The sequence below is a fragment of the Jaculus jaculus genome, chromosome 8 (assembly GCF_020740685.1).
Source record: "Jaculus jaculus isolate mJacJac1 chromosome 8, mJacJac1.mat.Y.cur, whole genome shotgun sequence".
Taxonomy (NCBI): Eukaryota; Metazoa; Chordata; class Mammalia; order Rodentia; family Dipodidae; genus Jaculus; species Jaculus jaculus.
This window is the reverse complement of record NC_059109.1, coordinates 57,796,816-57,812,135: the sequence shown is the minus strand read 5'-3', so window position 1 is coordinate 57,812,135 and position 15,320 is coordinate 57,796,816. Positions and strand designations below refer to the sequence as shown.

Below are 15,320 nucleotides of genomic sequence, written 5' to 3'. Positions count from 1 at the left end.
GCTGTAAGTAGATTATCATGATCATTTTTATTTTTAAGAGTCTCATGCTCTACTGACTGAGTTAGCTGGGCAAGGCTGATCATTTTTATTTTTAAAGTGCTTGGGGTAAAACCAAGGGACTTGCATGTCAGATAAGTGTTCTAACACTCAGATACATCGCTAACCGTATTTAAAAAAAAAAAAAAATTGTTCAAGGGTATCACTGTAGCCCAGGCTGACCTGGAACTCACAGTGACTCTAACCCTACCTTAGCTAGCCCCATTTTCATAGTGTGTATGGTGATCTTTTTGAATCTGTGTACAGACATGGTTATAAAACAGTCAGTCCCACTCCCCCCCACCCCCAAGGTAGGGTCTCACTGTAATACAGGCTGACCTGGAATTCACTATGTAGGCTCAGGGTGGCCTCGAACTCATAGTGATCCTACCTCTGCCTCCCAAGTGCTGGGATTAAAGACGTGCACCACCACACCTGGCTTTTCAGTTCCACTTTTGTTTGCTCCTGTTGTGACCACAGACTCTCCTTGTTTGACATTGTGCACTTGTGTTCATCTGAAGAACACTATGCCTAGCAGTGCAGGGTCAGCTCCCAGGCTATGGCTCTTAGGGGCTTCTTTTTTCTCCTTAAGCATCTTCTTCCAAGCTTGTGGGTCTGGGGTGCTGGCTTTTCTCCATTTTCTTCAGTCTCACCAGTGTGTCCTCTCCTTTCTCCCACAGTCGCCTCTTCTCTGGAGGGGCCAATGCCAGGTATCCAGACACCATTGCCCTGACCTTTGATCCAACTAATCAGTGGCTATCTTGTGTATACAACGACCACAGCATCTATGTTTGGGATGTGAGGGACCCCAAGAAAGTGGGCAAGGTGTACTCAGCTCTTTATCATTCCTCCTGTGTCTGGAGTGTGGAGGTATGTAGGCTGGTCTGGCTGGAGACTGACAAGAGTTTGATGGAATACCATTGTGATGACAGAAAGTGGGGAACTCCAAATAGCCTTCATTCCTACTGTATCCCCTTTTCTCCAGTGACATTCCTATCATGGATCCTGGGGCTTAAGCTTCACTTTTAGTACTTAAAACATCTCAGTCTTCTTCTGAGTGCCTGTCTAGTCTTAGCTTTGTCTCACCCCAGGCTCAGTGATCTTGGACAAGTTACTAAACTTCACCAAGCCTCAGATTTCCTAACTGTAAAATGATGTGTCTGATTTATCTAATTGTTCTAAGAATACAATGAAATGAAGTAAGTAGGAGACAGAGAAATGACTATCACATAGTAGATGTTAGATTCATGGGCTTTCTCTTACTATAAAGAATATAACACAGTTACATCTTGCTTGCTTACTTTATGTCAGGCACCTAACTGTTAGCCAGCGTTCTGTCTTGGACTTCATTCCCTTCTTTCAATCTCCTTAGGCGGGCAAAGCTTGCTCCCTTAAATGAAAGCCTGACTTTTTTCCTCTGCCTTTTCAGGTCTACCCTGAGGTGAAAGACAGTAACCAGGCCTGCCTGCCTCCAAGTTCTTTTATTACCTGTTCTTCAGACAACACCATCCGCCTGTGGAACACAGAGAGCTCTGGGGTACATGGCTCTACCCTGCACCGAAACATCCTTAGCAATGTGAGCCTTGAAGCCCTGGGGCTCCCACTTCATACTTAGTACCCTTAGGCCTGTGGCTTTTGATCTTGTTCTTAGGAACTGGGTCCCCAGTCCTTGATATTCCAGCTTTTGTTTGCCTGGCTTTTTGAGCCAAGGGTTTATATTGCTCAGCATTCCTTTCTTCTCACAGTGCCAGGTCTGCCTTATCCTCTTCTGGCTTGTTCCACTAGGATCTCATTAAGATCATCTATGTGGATGGGAATACACAGTCCCTTCTGGACACTGAGTTACCTGGAGGAGACAAAGCTGATGCGTCCCTAATGGATCCCCGCGTGGGCATCCGCTCTGTGTGTATCAGCCCCAATGGACAGCATCTTGCCTCAGGAGACCGTATGGGCACACTTAGGTAATTCCAGGGCTGGATTGGGAACTGACTGCCTCCCATGATGGTTGGAGTAGTCAGGTCCCCAAGGACAAACCTTTAGGAAGGGTTGTCTCAAAAATTTTGAAGGTATCTGGGGAGATGACTAAGCAGTTAAAGGTACTTGCTTGCAAAGCCTGTTGGTCCAGGTTCAGTTCCCCAGCTACCTATGTAAAGCTGGACAGGTAATCATTAGCAGCAGCAAAAGACCCTGGCACACCTATACCCACACACACAGAGTAATTTTTTAAATTTAGGAACAAAATAATCTTTAAATGACAAGTAATAATTTTACAATGCATATCCCAGGAGAACTGTCTTAACCAAGTGGTCCTGATTAACAACTACACATCAGCATTGTAAATCTTTATATGTTTTACTAAGAACAACATAGTATTGTGTATGTTGTTCTTACCAGAAAGGAATGAACTCAGCTCAGCCATGAGAGAATCAAATGAAATACATATAGTAGAGGAACTGACCAATGCCCTTCAACTGTGTCAGTGTTGTACAAGGTAGGAAAAGATGGAAAAACTATCATAGACTACAGGAGACTAAAGGCCATTTGGACTGTGGATAAGATCATGTATCAAATAAAAGGATGTTGAAAAAAATGATGAAATGTGAATAAGTTATTTAGTTAGAGTATCTAAATTATGTATGTTTTTAACATTAGGCAAAGTTGGGAAGGGAAAGATGGAACATCTGTCCCCCCCTTTTTTTGTTTGCAATTTTTCTCTAAACTTAAGATTTAAGGACTGGAGAAATGGCTTAGCAGTTAAGGCACTTGCCTGCAAAGCCTAAGGACCCAGGTTTGATTCTCCAGTTCCCACGTAAGCTAGATGCACATGGTGGCTCATGCATCTGGAGTTTGTTTGCAGTGGCTAGAGGCCCTGGTGCACCCATTCTCTCTCTCTCTCTCTCTGACTCTAATAAGTAAATAAAGATAAATCTTTTTTTCAATTTTTTGTTTGTTTATTTTTATTTTATTTTTATTTACTTATTTGAGAGCGACAGACAGAGAGAAGGAGGCAGAGAGAGAGAGAGACAATGGGCGTGCCAGGGCTTCCAGCCACTGCAAATGAACTCCAGATGTGTGCGCCCCCTTGTACATCTGGCTAACGTAGGTCCTGGGGAATGGAGCCTCGAACTGGAATACTTAGGCTTCACAGGCAAGCGCTTAACCGCTAAGCCATCTCTCCAGCCCAAAAAATAAATCTTAAAAATAAAAGCTAAAAAAAAATAGTTGAGAGTTTGTAGCAGAAGGAGTTTCATCTTGCAGCCTGGAAGTGACTTCTTCTAATATTTGTAGGGTGCATGAACTGCAGTCTCTGAGTGAGATGCTGAAGGTAGAGGCTCATGACTCTGAGATCCTGTGCCTGGAGTACTCCAAGCCAAACACAGGTAAGGAGAGTGCCTAGCATAAAGCCCAACATGACACAGGGCTTCTCCAGCCCTACTGCTGCCACTTATATCCAGCCTGGATTTTGATATGGACCTATCTTTTGGTTCATTTGGTCTTTGCAGGTTTTTTGTTGTTGGTATTTTTTGTTTGTTTGTTTGTTTGTTTTGTTTTTGAGGTAGGGTCTCACTCTAGCCCAGGCTAAACTGGTTCTCACTCTGTAGTTCCACGCTGGCCTCAAATTCACAGCAACCCTCCTGCGTTCTGGGATTAAAGGTGTGCACCACCATGCCCAGCTTTTGCAAGCTTTAAAGAAGAAAGCAGCTCTGTGGTTCATGTAGCTTAGGGATATGATACTCAGTGCCCTTGGGGCTCTTTATCGGGTGCAGTTAAGGGCCTGCTCCAGGCACATGTGGGCTGATGGAGTTCTTTCAACTTTAGGACTGAAGCTGCTGGCATCAGCAAGTCGAGACCGGCTGATCCATGTGCTCGATGCTGGGCGGGAATATAGCCTGCAGCAGACACTGGATGAGCACTCATCCTCCATCACTGCTGTCAAGTTTGCAGGTGGGGGACAGGGAGATTGAAGCAACACACCCTGCCACCTACCACCACTCCTACTTCCATGAGAAGGGTCTGCTAGTGTGGAGAAATGGTGGAGAGCACCTGGAAAGCCCAGGGGTGGATGGAAAATATAGTCCTGGGGACTTTGAGCCAGCAAGTTTGTGCTGAGGATGGGGAGATGGGTTTAGAAGGAAGCATTCTGGTTTAATTGATTGACATGTAGAATAGCTTGAATGGGGGAAAAGCAGCAAAAATGCTGCCCCCTGAGTGGTGGGAATGGTGAGAATATCTACATGCCCCCTCCTCCATAGCCAGTGATGGGCAAGTGCGCATGATCAGCTGTGGAGCAGACAAAAGTATCTACTTCCGCACTGCACAGAAGGTAGGGGCACTGGGGTCCCTGTAAGGGGCTGTCGTGGGAGTGGGCTCTCTACCATCCCACTTCCTGAGGTTCTAAGAGGTGAAGGGCAGCCGGGGGATGCATTTGGTTATGTGTCTGCCCACGTGCTCCCTCTCTGCAGTCCGGAGACGGAGTACAGTTTACACGCACACACCACGTGGTACGGAAGACAACCCTCTATGACATGGATGTGGAACCCAGCTGGAAGTACACAGCCATTGGCTGTCAAGATCGAAATATTCGGTGGGCCATCCCCTTCTCAGGCTTTCTGACCACATCTGTCATGCTCTTGGGGTCCGCTCTTTTGTAACTAAATCCTCACATACGTCCTTTCGTCCAAGACTGTGAACCCCTTACCTGAGGTGCTGGGAGGAGCTCCCAGAAAGAATTAACTGGGAGTGAGTGCTGGTGCCTCTCTGGGTGTACTTGTTTGTCACCCTTCCTGCATTGACAAATGACTTTCTTTACAGGATCTTTAATATTAGCAGTGGAAAGCAGAAAAAGCTGTTCAAAGGATCACAGGGTGAGGACGGCACTCTCATCAAGGTAAGAGCCTGGTTGGAGGAGTGTAAAACCAGTGGGGTGGGGACAGAGTGATACTAAGGGAAGAGGGGGTGGCATTTCTCTGCTCTTCCAGCTGTGTGTCTCACTCTCAGGTGCAAACAGACCCTTCAGGGATCTACATTGCCACCAGCTGTTCCGATAAGAATCTCTCCATTTTTGACTTCTCCTCAGGCGAATGCGTAGCTACAATGTTTGGTCACTCAGGTGAGTATACTCCCCAGTCTGTCCTTGGAATTCTGCTTTCCCTGTATCTGTTGCCACTAAACAACTATGTCTTCAGTAGTTGACTGAAGCAAGGGAGGGAGTTCTGGTGCCTGATCGGGACAGCATGGTATCTTTCCCCTTCTCCACTCTCTAGACTCTTAAGACCACCAAGCTCCTGAATGTGGCTGGCTCTTGACCTGCCCCATCAACAAATCCCTATATTCACTACTAGAGAAAAGGTTTTGGGGCACTGCTCATAGACCATCTTCCTTGTTCTTTTCAGAAATTGTTACTGGCATGAAATTTAGTAATGATTGCAAGCATCTCATCTCTGTGTCGGGGGACAGGTGAGCAGAAACCAGCTTTCTTGAGGGAGTCTTTTCTCTGTGCCATAGACACACCCTGTCCTTCCTCTCCCTTTATATCATGGATGTCTCTGAGAAGTGGGACTGAACAGGGAGTGTTCTTGGAGGAGCCTGATATATCAATAGAGGGTGGCTCAGGTCTTCTTGTGTATCTCTAGAATTCTATCCTAAATGTTGTGGCTTGTCCTAGCTGTATATTTGTATGGCGCCTAAGCTCTGAGATGACCATCAGCATGAGGCAGCGTCTGGCTGAGTTGCGCCAGCGTCAGCGAGGAAGCAAGCAGCAGGGACCGTCCTCTCCCCAAAGGGCTTCTGGACCGAAGCGGTGAGTTGAAACTATGAACAGGAGGTGGGTGAGTTTCCCGATGGCTTGCTAGGAAATCTCTGCTCCTCCTCATTTGAGTCCTAGCCCAAGACTTTCCTTCTCATGAAAAGACCTGTTTTGTTGGTCTCTTCCTCCTTGGATCTCCTCTCCCCATGACCTTCCTTGTCTTGGATTCAGGCACCAGGCCCCAGTGGTGCCTTCTACTGGACCAGCTCTTTCATCAGACAGTGACAAGGAGGGAGAAGATGAGGGTACTGAAGAAGAAGAACTGCCAGCTCTGCCCATCCTTGCCAAGACTACCAAGAAAGAGCCAGGTCTGTAGTAGACAGGAACTTGCTGTGCAGTGGCTAGATGGGTCCTAAGTGGGACCTTGGGGTGAGAGCAGCATGAGCTGAGGAAACTGGAGCATCATAGTGGTCACATGGGGGATGGACCGATATGGGACCCTGGCCCCAAAGGTGGATAGGCAGGAAATACTCCCTCTAACTGCCTGTTTCTGTCTAGCCTCAGCCCCGAGCCCAGCCCTGCTGCGAAGCCTGTCCCACTGGGAGATGAGTCGGGTGAGTTGCCATCATTGAAATGTGCTTTCAAGGTTATTGGAAGTGAAGGGATGGCAGCAGAGTCCTTTGTGGTTCATCAGACATTTGGGCATAGGATCTGCTCACCTGTGTCCAAAGGAGGCTTTGTGAGGGCAGTTGAAGCACCTAGGCTGGACCTGGGTTAGGGAGGAGGGCAGCCTAGTTTTCTTTTTTGTGCCTGGTATCTGGGGGAAAATCCATCCAAGAGTATTTTAAGGTAGAAAGTAGAAAAGGGGTCTGTCAACCACATGGTCAGAACTACAGTTCAAGGAAATCAGGGGTCCACATGCAGAAATCCAGAGAAACTGTAGTTCTTAAGACCCTGATCAGGAAGTAAGCTCAGAACAGTCTGAGGAAAAGGCCCCAGTATTGAAGACATTCAAAGCAAGCCGTTTTTTGTCCCTTGTTGAAATTTCAAGCCTAGCACCTTCTCTTAGTAGCAGCAGCTCCACAGAGTTAATGCTGGTGTGGATTCTGGCACACTCTGATTATGCCGAGGATTTCAAGCCTAGGCTATTTTTGTTTGTTTTTAAATTTATTTATTTGAGAGAGAGAGAGAGGTAGAGGCAAAGAGAGTGGGCTCACCATGGCCTTTCGCCGCTGCAAACAAACTCCAGATACATGTGCCACCTTGTACATCTGGCTCATGTGGATCCTGGGGAATTGAACCTGGTTCCTTTGGCTTTGCAGGCAAGTACCTTAGCTCTTAAGCTATCCCTCTAGTTCCTGTTTGTTTGTTTCCCAGGTAGGGTCTCACTGTAGCCCAGGCTGACCTGGAACTCACTCTGTAGTGCCACCACACCTAAGCTGTTACTTTATCCTCAGTGCTGTCATGGCTCTTTGGGTCCTATTTGTACCATCCTCAGAGTAGAGGACTTTTAAGAATCCTAGCTTTGGTACTTCAACATTAAATATTTTAATTAGCATTTGAAGAAGAAATTTGGGCCTCAAACAGTAAAATTCATTAGAAAAGAATGATACTGGATTGCTAGTTTGTTATCAAACATGTGAACCTTTGAGAAATTATAAATTTAAACTATTGTTATGACAAATTCTTCTCTATAGTTTTTGTTTATAACTAATACTTGTTTCAACATTTTGTCAGAAAAGAAAACACCACTAAATTGTACATATGTATTATATAAACTTAATCTTTTAATAATGTTTACTTTTAGCCTATTGTATAAAAAAATAAAAGTTAAAAAATTAAAATTAAAAAAACGAATCCTAGCTTTGGGATGTGTAACACACCAGGTGAAGACAGAGAGACAGAGACTAGAGATTCCTATTGTGAGGATGCAGAATTCAGCTAAGAGCATGCATTTCAGGGCCAGCCTAACCTGGAAAGTATCTGACACATAGTAAGGGGCATATGAGTACTGTTAGCATGTGTGATTCTTTTGTTTGTTTGTTTGTTTGTGTTTTCAAGGTAGGGTCTCTCTCTAGCCCAGGCTGACCTGGAACTCACTCTGTAGTCCCAGGCTGACCTTGAACTTACAGCAATCCTCCTACCTCTATCTCCCAAGTGGTGGGATTAAAGGCGTGTGTCACAGGCTTGGTAATGGTAATTCTTTTATTTTTTTCTTTTCCTTTTTTTTGGGGGGGTGGCTGTGTGTATAATGGTGAGTATGTGTGGTACAAGTACATGTGCGTATGTCCATGTAGCACCTCATAAGCTCACATGCACTGGGGTACGTTTGCCTGCACTGGCCGGAGTGCAATGTGGAATGTTCTGCTCCATCAGTGACTCTGCCACAGTTCTTACTTCAGCCAGAGTCTCATACTGAGCCTGGAGCTTTCCCTTTTCTCACAAACTCTAACAGTTCTCAGGTCTCTGCCTCTCTATGGGACTGGGTTACAGATGTGTGTAGCCATGCCAAGCTGTTATGTGAGTCCTGGGGATCTAACCCAAGCAGTCTCTCAGGCCTCCTCAGGCCCTCATGCTTGTGTAGAAAGTGCTTTTAACCACCTAGCCATCTCTCCAGCCTCAGTGTATATAATTCTTTTTAAAAATTTTTTAGTAATTTATTAGAAAGAGGCAGATAGAAAGAATGGGCATGCCAGGGCCCTCAACAGCTGAAAAAAACTCCAAATGCTTGTGCCACCTTGTGTATCTGGCTTACATGGGTCCTGGGGAATTGAACCTGGGTCCTTTGGCTTTGTAGGCAAGTGCCTTAACCACTAGACAATCTTTCCAGCCCTGTGATTCTTTTTTTTTTTTTTTTAAATTTTTATTTATTTATTTTCAAGCAGAGGGAGACATAGAGAGGGGGAGGGAGGGACGGAGGGAGAGAATGAGCACTCCAAGGTCTCTAACTACTGCAGACAAACTCCAGATGCATGTACCACATTGTGCATCTGGCTTTACATGGGTACTGGGGAGTCAAACCAGGGTTGTTAAGCTTTGTAGGAAGGCACTTTAACTACTAAGCAATCTCTCCAGACCTGTAATTCTTACTGTTACTTCTCCTCCACTCTTAACTCCCACCAGGCACAAGAGACCATGGAGTTCCTGGGCCCAGCTCCTGTAGCCAACTCAGGACCTAGAAGAAGGGGGCGCTGGGCTCAGCCAGGCATGGAGCTAAGTGTTCACTCCATGCTGGACCTGCGACAGCTGGACACCCTGGCCCCGAGCCCTCAGGGCCCCAGTCAGGACTCACTGGCTGGGGCTCTGTGTGGTCCTGGAAAGTATGGTCCACAGCCCCCTGAACTCTCACTTGCTAGCCAGGTAAGCCAGCTTTCTCCCAACTCTAGCTCTCTCAAGGAGCCTTATCTAGCCTTAGGCCATCAGCTGGTATCTGAGCATGAGTGCAGCTTTGCTTGCTCTTCTTCTGTGGCACATGGGTCACCTGAACTGCAAAGTCAGGGTAGGTATAGATAGTCTGGGAACTAGGATGGGCAGACAAGGAGTTGGGGTATAGAGACCAAAATTGGCCTTTGCCTTGGTTAGGGATCCTTAGGGAACTCTTGGTATGGAGTACAGCTTGAGTTTGTTAATTCAGAATTCTGATATTCCAGATGTTCACAATACTGGCTGGATCCTAGCCTGGCTCCCTAGTGTCTGTCCTGAAAGGCCTATTCTGCTTCCCCCACATTGGTGTTCATCAAGCCCTTGTCCACCTCTTTCTCTTCTCCAAGGCCCTCTTCCCACATGTACAGTCTCCATAAATGCCTGTTGTGTGTTCCCAGAATGAAAAGCTCCCTCGGCTCCAGACTTCCCAGCCATTTTCCTGCCCCCATATTATTCGATTGTTGTCACAAGAGGAAGGAGTCTTTGCTCAAGATCTGGAGCCTGCACCCACTGAAGATGGTATTGTCTACCCGGAGCCCAGTGACAGCCCCACCATGGATACCAGGCAAGGGTCATGCCTTGGCCAGAACTCATGGTGCCATGAAGCTCCCAGTTGTCCCTTCCCGCTTAGTGTTTGTCAGTTAGGGGATGACTGTCCTCCACACCCCCCATCAGCAGCCACTCAGAGCCTGCCACCTTCCCACACCCTCCTCCCTAGTTCTGTTCACAGGCAGATAGAGAGGCTACTGTCTCTGCTGCTCACTGCCTTTTCTTTCCTCGGCTGGCCTTCCTGGCAGTGCGTTCCAGGTGCAGGCTCCAACCAGAGGATCCCTGAGAAGAGTGTACCCAGGCAGCAGAGGCTCAGAAAAGCACAGTCCTGACAGTGCGTGTTCTGTGGATTACAGCAGCCGCCTTTCCAGCCCTGAGCACCCCAATGAAGGTGAGGCTGCAGCTTGAGGGAGGGTCATAAAACAGGTGAGGAAGCACCGGTGGGTCACAGATGGATGCAGCATGGTGCCCCTCTCTTCTCCCATATCCAGACTCAGAAAGCACGGAGCCTCTAAGTGTGGATGGCATCTCTTCAGACCTTGAAGAGCCAGCTGAGGGTGATGAAGAAGAGGAGGAAGAGGAGGGAAGCACTGGCCTCTATGGGCTACAGGAAGGCAGCCCCTGTACCCCAGACCAGGAGCAGTTTCTAAAACAGCACTTTGAGACCCTGGCCAATGGGGCTGCTCAAGGTGTGGTGAGGGGGCAGCACTTTAGTCTATCCTTCTTCTTGTCTAGCTGAGAGGGAGGGTATGGCAGCCAGTGCCTTGGGGTTTCTTTCTAGTGGAGGCAGAATCTGGGACAAGGGCTTGACTTCTGCCTCAATTCATGAATTCTGTGCCTTTGGCAGGGGGTCCAGCACAGGTCCCTGAGAGGACAGAGTCTCGGAGTATCTCATCACGATACCTCTTGCAAGTGAACACCCCTGCACTCAGGTAGAAACTTTTCCCCACAACGGTATTGGTCTGCTGTCCTCCCAGTGCTCCTGCCCCTGGCGCAGCTTGTAGCTTTCTCTCTTCTCCCCAAGGATGTTTTGCACTTAGTTTTGAGACAACTGACCTCTCTCTGACTGACTGAGTCTGTCTGACTTTGTGGCTGTCCTCTCCTAGAGCTTCTCTGATGCTGTGAGGGATCTTGCATGTTGGTGGGAGGAATACTGAGCTTCTCTGGGTCTTCTTTCACCTTTCTTTCTTATAGGGAACCATACCCAGCCTCCTCAAGCTTGGCCCTGATGTTGAGACCTGTCCAGGTGCCACAGGTGTCTGGTGAGCAGCCAAGAGGCAGTGGTGTCAACCCCCCGGGAGCTCCGCCAGAAGTGGAGCACTCCCTTGGAAATCCCAGCCCCCAGCAGGCAGCTCCTGTGCTGTTGCCACGCCGACGTAACAACTCAGACAGCAGCTGGGCCCCCAAGAGAGTGGCCACAGCCAGCCCCTTAGGTGGACTCCAGAAAGCCCAATCTGTGCACAGTCTAGTGCTACAGGGTGAGGTGCCTGATGGGCTCAGCTCCAGGGTGGAGGGAATGTGGGACATGTGGGCATGCTGGAGGAGGGTGGACCTAGTGTGGCCCTGGTGTGTCACCAAGGCTGCCATACCTTAGTAGGTGTTTGACGGCAGACATCAGCTTCTAGGATTGAGCCATATAACCCCTGAGATACCTTCCCTATCACCTGACCTGTATGTGTCTCATTTCCTCTGCAGATGAACTGCCTTCATCAGGCCCATTGCCCTCCCGGGAGATGGAGGTCCAGGGTGGCCAGAGCTCCCTGCCACAGGCTGATGGCCATTTATCTCGGCATCACTCCTACCAGAACTCTACCACCAGTTCTGTGACCAAGCTAGCTCACAGCTTCTCAGTTGGGGAGAGTCCAGAACTGGTGACTGAACCTCAAGCTCCTACACCTGTCCGAATCTCACCTTTCAGCAAGTTGGCTCTGCCCAGCCGGTCTCACCTTGTCCTGGACATCCCCAAACCATTGCCTGACCGTCCTACCCTGGCCACGTTTTCACCTAAAACCAAGGGCCAGGCCCCCAGTGATTCAGAACAGCCTGGTTCCCCAGCAGGCCTAGGAAAACCTCACACTGCATCTGAGAAGCTGGCCTGTTTTGGGGAGGGTACCACTTCCAAACCTAGGACAGAATGCTGTGCTCATCTTGGGCCCAACAACCCCTGTGTCCATCAGCTTCCATTCAGCAGTCTCCTCCAAGGACCTGAGAGTTTGCAGTCCCTATCCCTTGAGAAGACTCCCAACCCCATGGAATGCGCCAGGCCAGGGGCAGCCCTGAGCCAGGACTCAGGTGTGCACAGCTCTCCAGTTCTCACCTCTTGCCCCATCCTCTCTGTTGGCCACTCTCTGGCTCCATCCCATTTCTGTGTGTCCAGCCTCTGGCATTTTTCGTCCTGTCTGCTCCTGTCTTGGTCCATAAGTCACATCTGTGATGGTGAGATACTCCCAACAATCTTCATGATCTCCCAGTTCCTTACTTAACCCTTCTGTGCCTTCTGAACCCTGGGGCTAGGGCAGGCTTTCTCTGAATCTTGTCTGGGTGGTGCTGGGGAAGATGTCAGAAGGGAATGGGACAAAGAGAAGAGACTGAGGGGCTGGTGGGGGCTACAGTGCTGAGGGGTAGGCCTTTCCTGCTCTGCGTTCTCTCGGTAGAGAGGCATCTTGCTAAACTTCACAAGTGGTATCTGTCCCTCAGAATTGGCCTTGAGCCTGGAACAGTGTGAACAGCTTGTGGCAGAGCTTCAAGGGAATGTACGCCAGGCTGTGCAGCTCTATCATTTGGTAAGTGTTGTGTACCAACCTCAGAAAGACAACATGTCAGTAGTCTAGTAGTTTGATAGCTGAGTGTCTAGAAGAAGAAGAAGAAAGGCTCTTCCATGGACAGGATAGAGCACTGAAAAGCATCTTGTGTAGGGTAAGTGAGAGAGAGGCCAGGAATTTTGAACCTGTTATCTATTGCTCATGTCTGGTTAAGAGTTATAAATCTCAGGGGTGTGGCACAGAGCGAACATATACATGTACTGGTTTGTTCAAGACAGTCCCAGTTTATACTCATTATCCCAGTTAACTAATAACATCCCTATTCATATCCAAAAAATGTTTGACCACCCTAGACACAGGGGACAGACCAGGAGGGCTCAGCTTTGAAAGAGACAGTAGAGAAGAGAAGACAAGAATTTCTTTGATCTGAAGGGATATTCTTCTTGGTCACACTGATCTTGTGTGTGGAACTCCCAGCCAGTTCTTTTTGCTGGAGCAGGCTAGACCCAGGTGGAGCCCCCCCCATTTTCTTATGTTCATTGACCGCCCTCTGTTGTTCCTCTAACTCACTTTCAGGGCTCTTGTTGCAGGTGGCTGGCTGTAAGACGCCCTCAATGGAGCAAAGTCACATCGCTCAGCTCCTGAGAGACACCTTCTCTTCAGTTCGGCAGGAGTTAGAAGCCCTACCTGGGACTGTGTTGACTCCCCCAGGCGGGAGCCCTGTGGGAGCTGAGCAAACTCAGGCCCTGCTCGAGCAATACTCAGAGCTGTTGCTTCGAGCCGTGGAGCGGCGCATGGAACGCAGACTCTGAATTTCGGAAGCCTGTCCCAAGAGAATGCTCCCCCATTCTAAACTGCATCCCCTTCTCCACTCACCAAAACCTATGAGGATGCTTGGAGTGGAGAGCAGGGTCAGTGCTCAGAAGCCAAACAGCTTTCCTAGATGCTCCTCATGGAGCCCCCTGTATTTATTAATTTATTTCCCTATTCCTTGGAACTCCTGCCTCTAAAACCCCTCCAGTGGCTCATGGCAGGGGTAGGTCTTGGGTCTTTGTCATCTTGGTGCTGTGAGGGGTAGGAGGGCAGCCTGCCTCATCTAGGGGACATTGAGAAAGGCTACCTTCTCTTAGAAGCCATTTGAAGTTACTTCAGGGATCCGCTTCCTGGACTGGAGCATTCACAGGGTACTCTAGGGGGTAGAGGTGAGGTGATGTGGTATTTAGTGCCCTTCAGTGAACTGTGGGCCTTCACCTCTACTTCCCTCCCCTTCCCACACCAGCTGCACTCTGGTAGCTGTCAGAGAAGGGGTGTTTTTTCCCCAATTCCTGGAAGACCAGAAAGGCAGAGCTGCTTGGCTCTCTAGGGTATTCCCCACAATCAAAAGACTTGAGTTGCTTTTAGGACCTGAGCTGCCACATTCCAATCCCATTTTCTCCCCAAAAGGAGAACATTATCTAACCCTAAACACCCCTTTTCCTCCTGGCCAGCCCTTGTAGAACCAGCTGGGGGCTGTTGCTGCAGGACAGTAAAGCCCTCTGCTGGGCAAACCCAAAGCCCTGGCCTCCTTTCCTCCTCCCCATAAGCTTCCCTTTTCTGCAGCCCTCCACCCCCACCCCACAGCCCCAGGGGCCACCACTTTCCCCCTGCAGCCTGAACTGTGCCGATCAGATAACCGGTTCTGGAATGTCCCTCATGGTTTACCGGCCTTCCACCCACCTTCTAAGGACCTTGACTAGAGATGAGATCACACACAGTCCAGTGTTCACAGCTAGAATACTTAACTGACTGGGATGTGCCTGGTGCCCTCTCACGTTTTGCCTCAGCCTCACAACCCTGGCTTATGTAGAACTTACACCAAGAAGCACAAAAAAGAATAGAACACGGTAAACTCCCTGGACTCTGGAATCTTGGTGTACACAACTTAGTGAATATAAAATGGTTCAGAGGACACCTGGCTTAGTTAGGAAAAGGCAGTGCCAAGACTGCTCTAGAGGTGGTGGGGAGGGAAGCTCAAGGGCCAAAAGAGACACTGAAAAAATGATAGGTGGGAAAGGTAAGTGTCAGAGGCAGGGAGATAGATTAGAATTAAAGGGTAGTTAGGGGAGAAGGGAAGAAGGCATAGTAGGCTGTGGTACAGTAGGAACTGTAAGGCAGTTGCAAAGTTGAAGATATGTGTCTCTAGACTCTGTTGCTTCCCTCTGTCCCAGGTGAGACTGGGCACCTCAGGCTACAAAAATAGCCTGCAGAAGTGGCTGTCAGGCTACATGCTGTCCAGGTACCCTTGCCCGCTAACACCATGTACTCCCACGCCACCTGCACAGCCAAGTTGAAATTGAAATTCTAGAAGAACGCCAGGAGCTAGATGGTGGCGCCCTGGCAGCCCATGAGAGGGTCATTGGTCCACTCCAGCCGTACCAGCACCCTGCCGCAGTCCGCTGCATAGAGGGCGCTACATCCCCAATAAGGGTGGAAAAGTAGCCGCCCACTCCTCACCCCCTGCCCAGTATGGGTGGGGGGTCTTGTGGCTGGGCCGCGCCCAGCCCCCTTCTGCATGTCTGAAGCCACCGGCAGCTGCCGCTCCCATCCTAGTTTTGAAAGCCCCTTATTTATAACTTTTATATATCTTGTCGTGGCGCCTGTCTCCTCCCCGGCTGTACGGGGCGGGGCTGTTTTTAACTTGTCCGTTTGTACTGATGTAAGAACTCGTCAATAAACAATCATTTGCTAACCCGGACGCCAGCAGCCGGACCCTCGAAGGCACGCTCCTTCTCGCGCCGAACCGAGGCGGGGCGGGGCCGCCGGCG

At 48.9% G+C, this 15,320-nt stretch overlaps 1 protein-coding gene across 2 annotated transcripts in view; it reads left to right on the top strand.

Annotated features, from left to right (window-relative positions):
• Positions 1-15,250, top strand: part of Mapkbp1 (mitogen-activated protein kinase binding protein 1) — a 68,183-nt gene extending 52,933 nt beyond the window's left edge. For both annotated transcript variants that reach the window (XM_004660894.2, XM_004660895.2), the window contains 22 exons: positions 717-906; positions 1,466-1,612; positions 1,822-1,997; positions 3,325-3,416; positions 3,856-3,981; positions 4,290-4,360; positions 4,500-4,621; positions 4,849-4,924; positions 5,035-5,146; positions 5,430-5,493; positions 5,702-5,836; positions 6,014-6,150; positions 6,341-6,396; positions 8,906-9,142; positions 9,604-9,770; positions 10,003-10,145; positions 10,246-10,443; positions 10,602-10,686; positions 10,949-11,232; positions 11,450-12,046; positions 12,452-12,537; positions 13,107-15,250. In XM_004660894.2, coding sequence (XP_004660951.2) covers positions 717-906; positions 1,466-1,612; positions 1,822-1,997; positions 3,325-3,416; positions 3,856-3,981; positions 4,290-4,360; positions 4,500-4,621; positions 4,849-4,924; positions 5,035-5,146; positions 5,430-5,493; positions 5,702-5,836; positions 6,014-6,150; positions 6,341-6,396; positions 8,906-9,142; positions 9,604-9,770; positions 10,003-10,145; positions 10,246-10,443; positions 10,602-10,686; positions 10,949-11,232; positions 11,450-12,046; positions 12,452-12,537; positions 13,107-13,328 — 3,523 coding nt within the window. In that variant the 3' untranslated portion in view covers positions 13,329-15,250. The remainder of the gene's footprint in view (positions 1-716; positions 907-1,465; positions 1,613-1,821; positions 1,998-3,324; positions 3,417-3,855; positions 3,982-4,289; positions 4,361-4,499; positions 4,622-4,848; positions 4,925-5,034; positions 5,147-5,429; positions 5,494-5,701; positions 5,837-6,013; positions 6,151-6,340; positions 6,397-8,905; positions 9,143-9,603; positions 9,771-10,002; positions 10,146-10,245; positions 10,444-10,601; positions 10,687-10,948; positions 11,233-11,449; positions 12,047-12,451; positions 12,538-13,106) is intronic.
• The last annotated feature ends 70 nt before the right edge of the window (positions 15,251-15,320 follow it).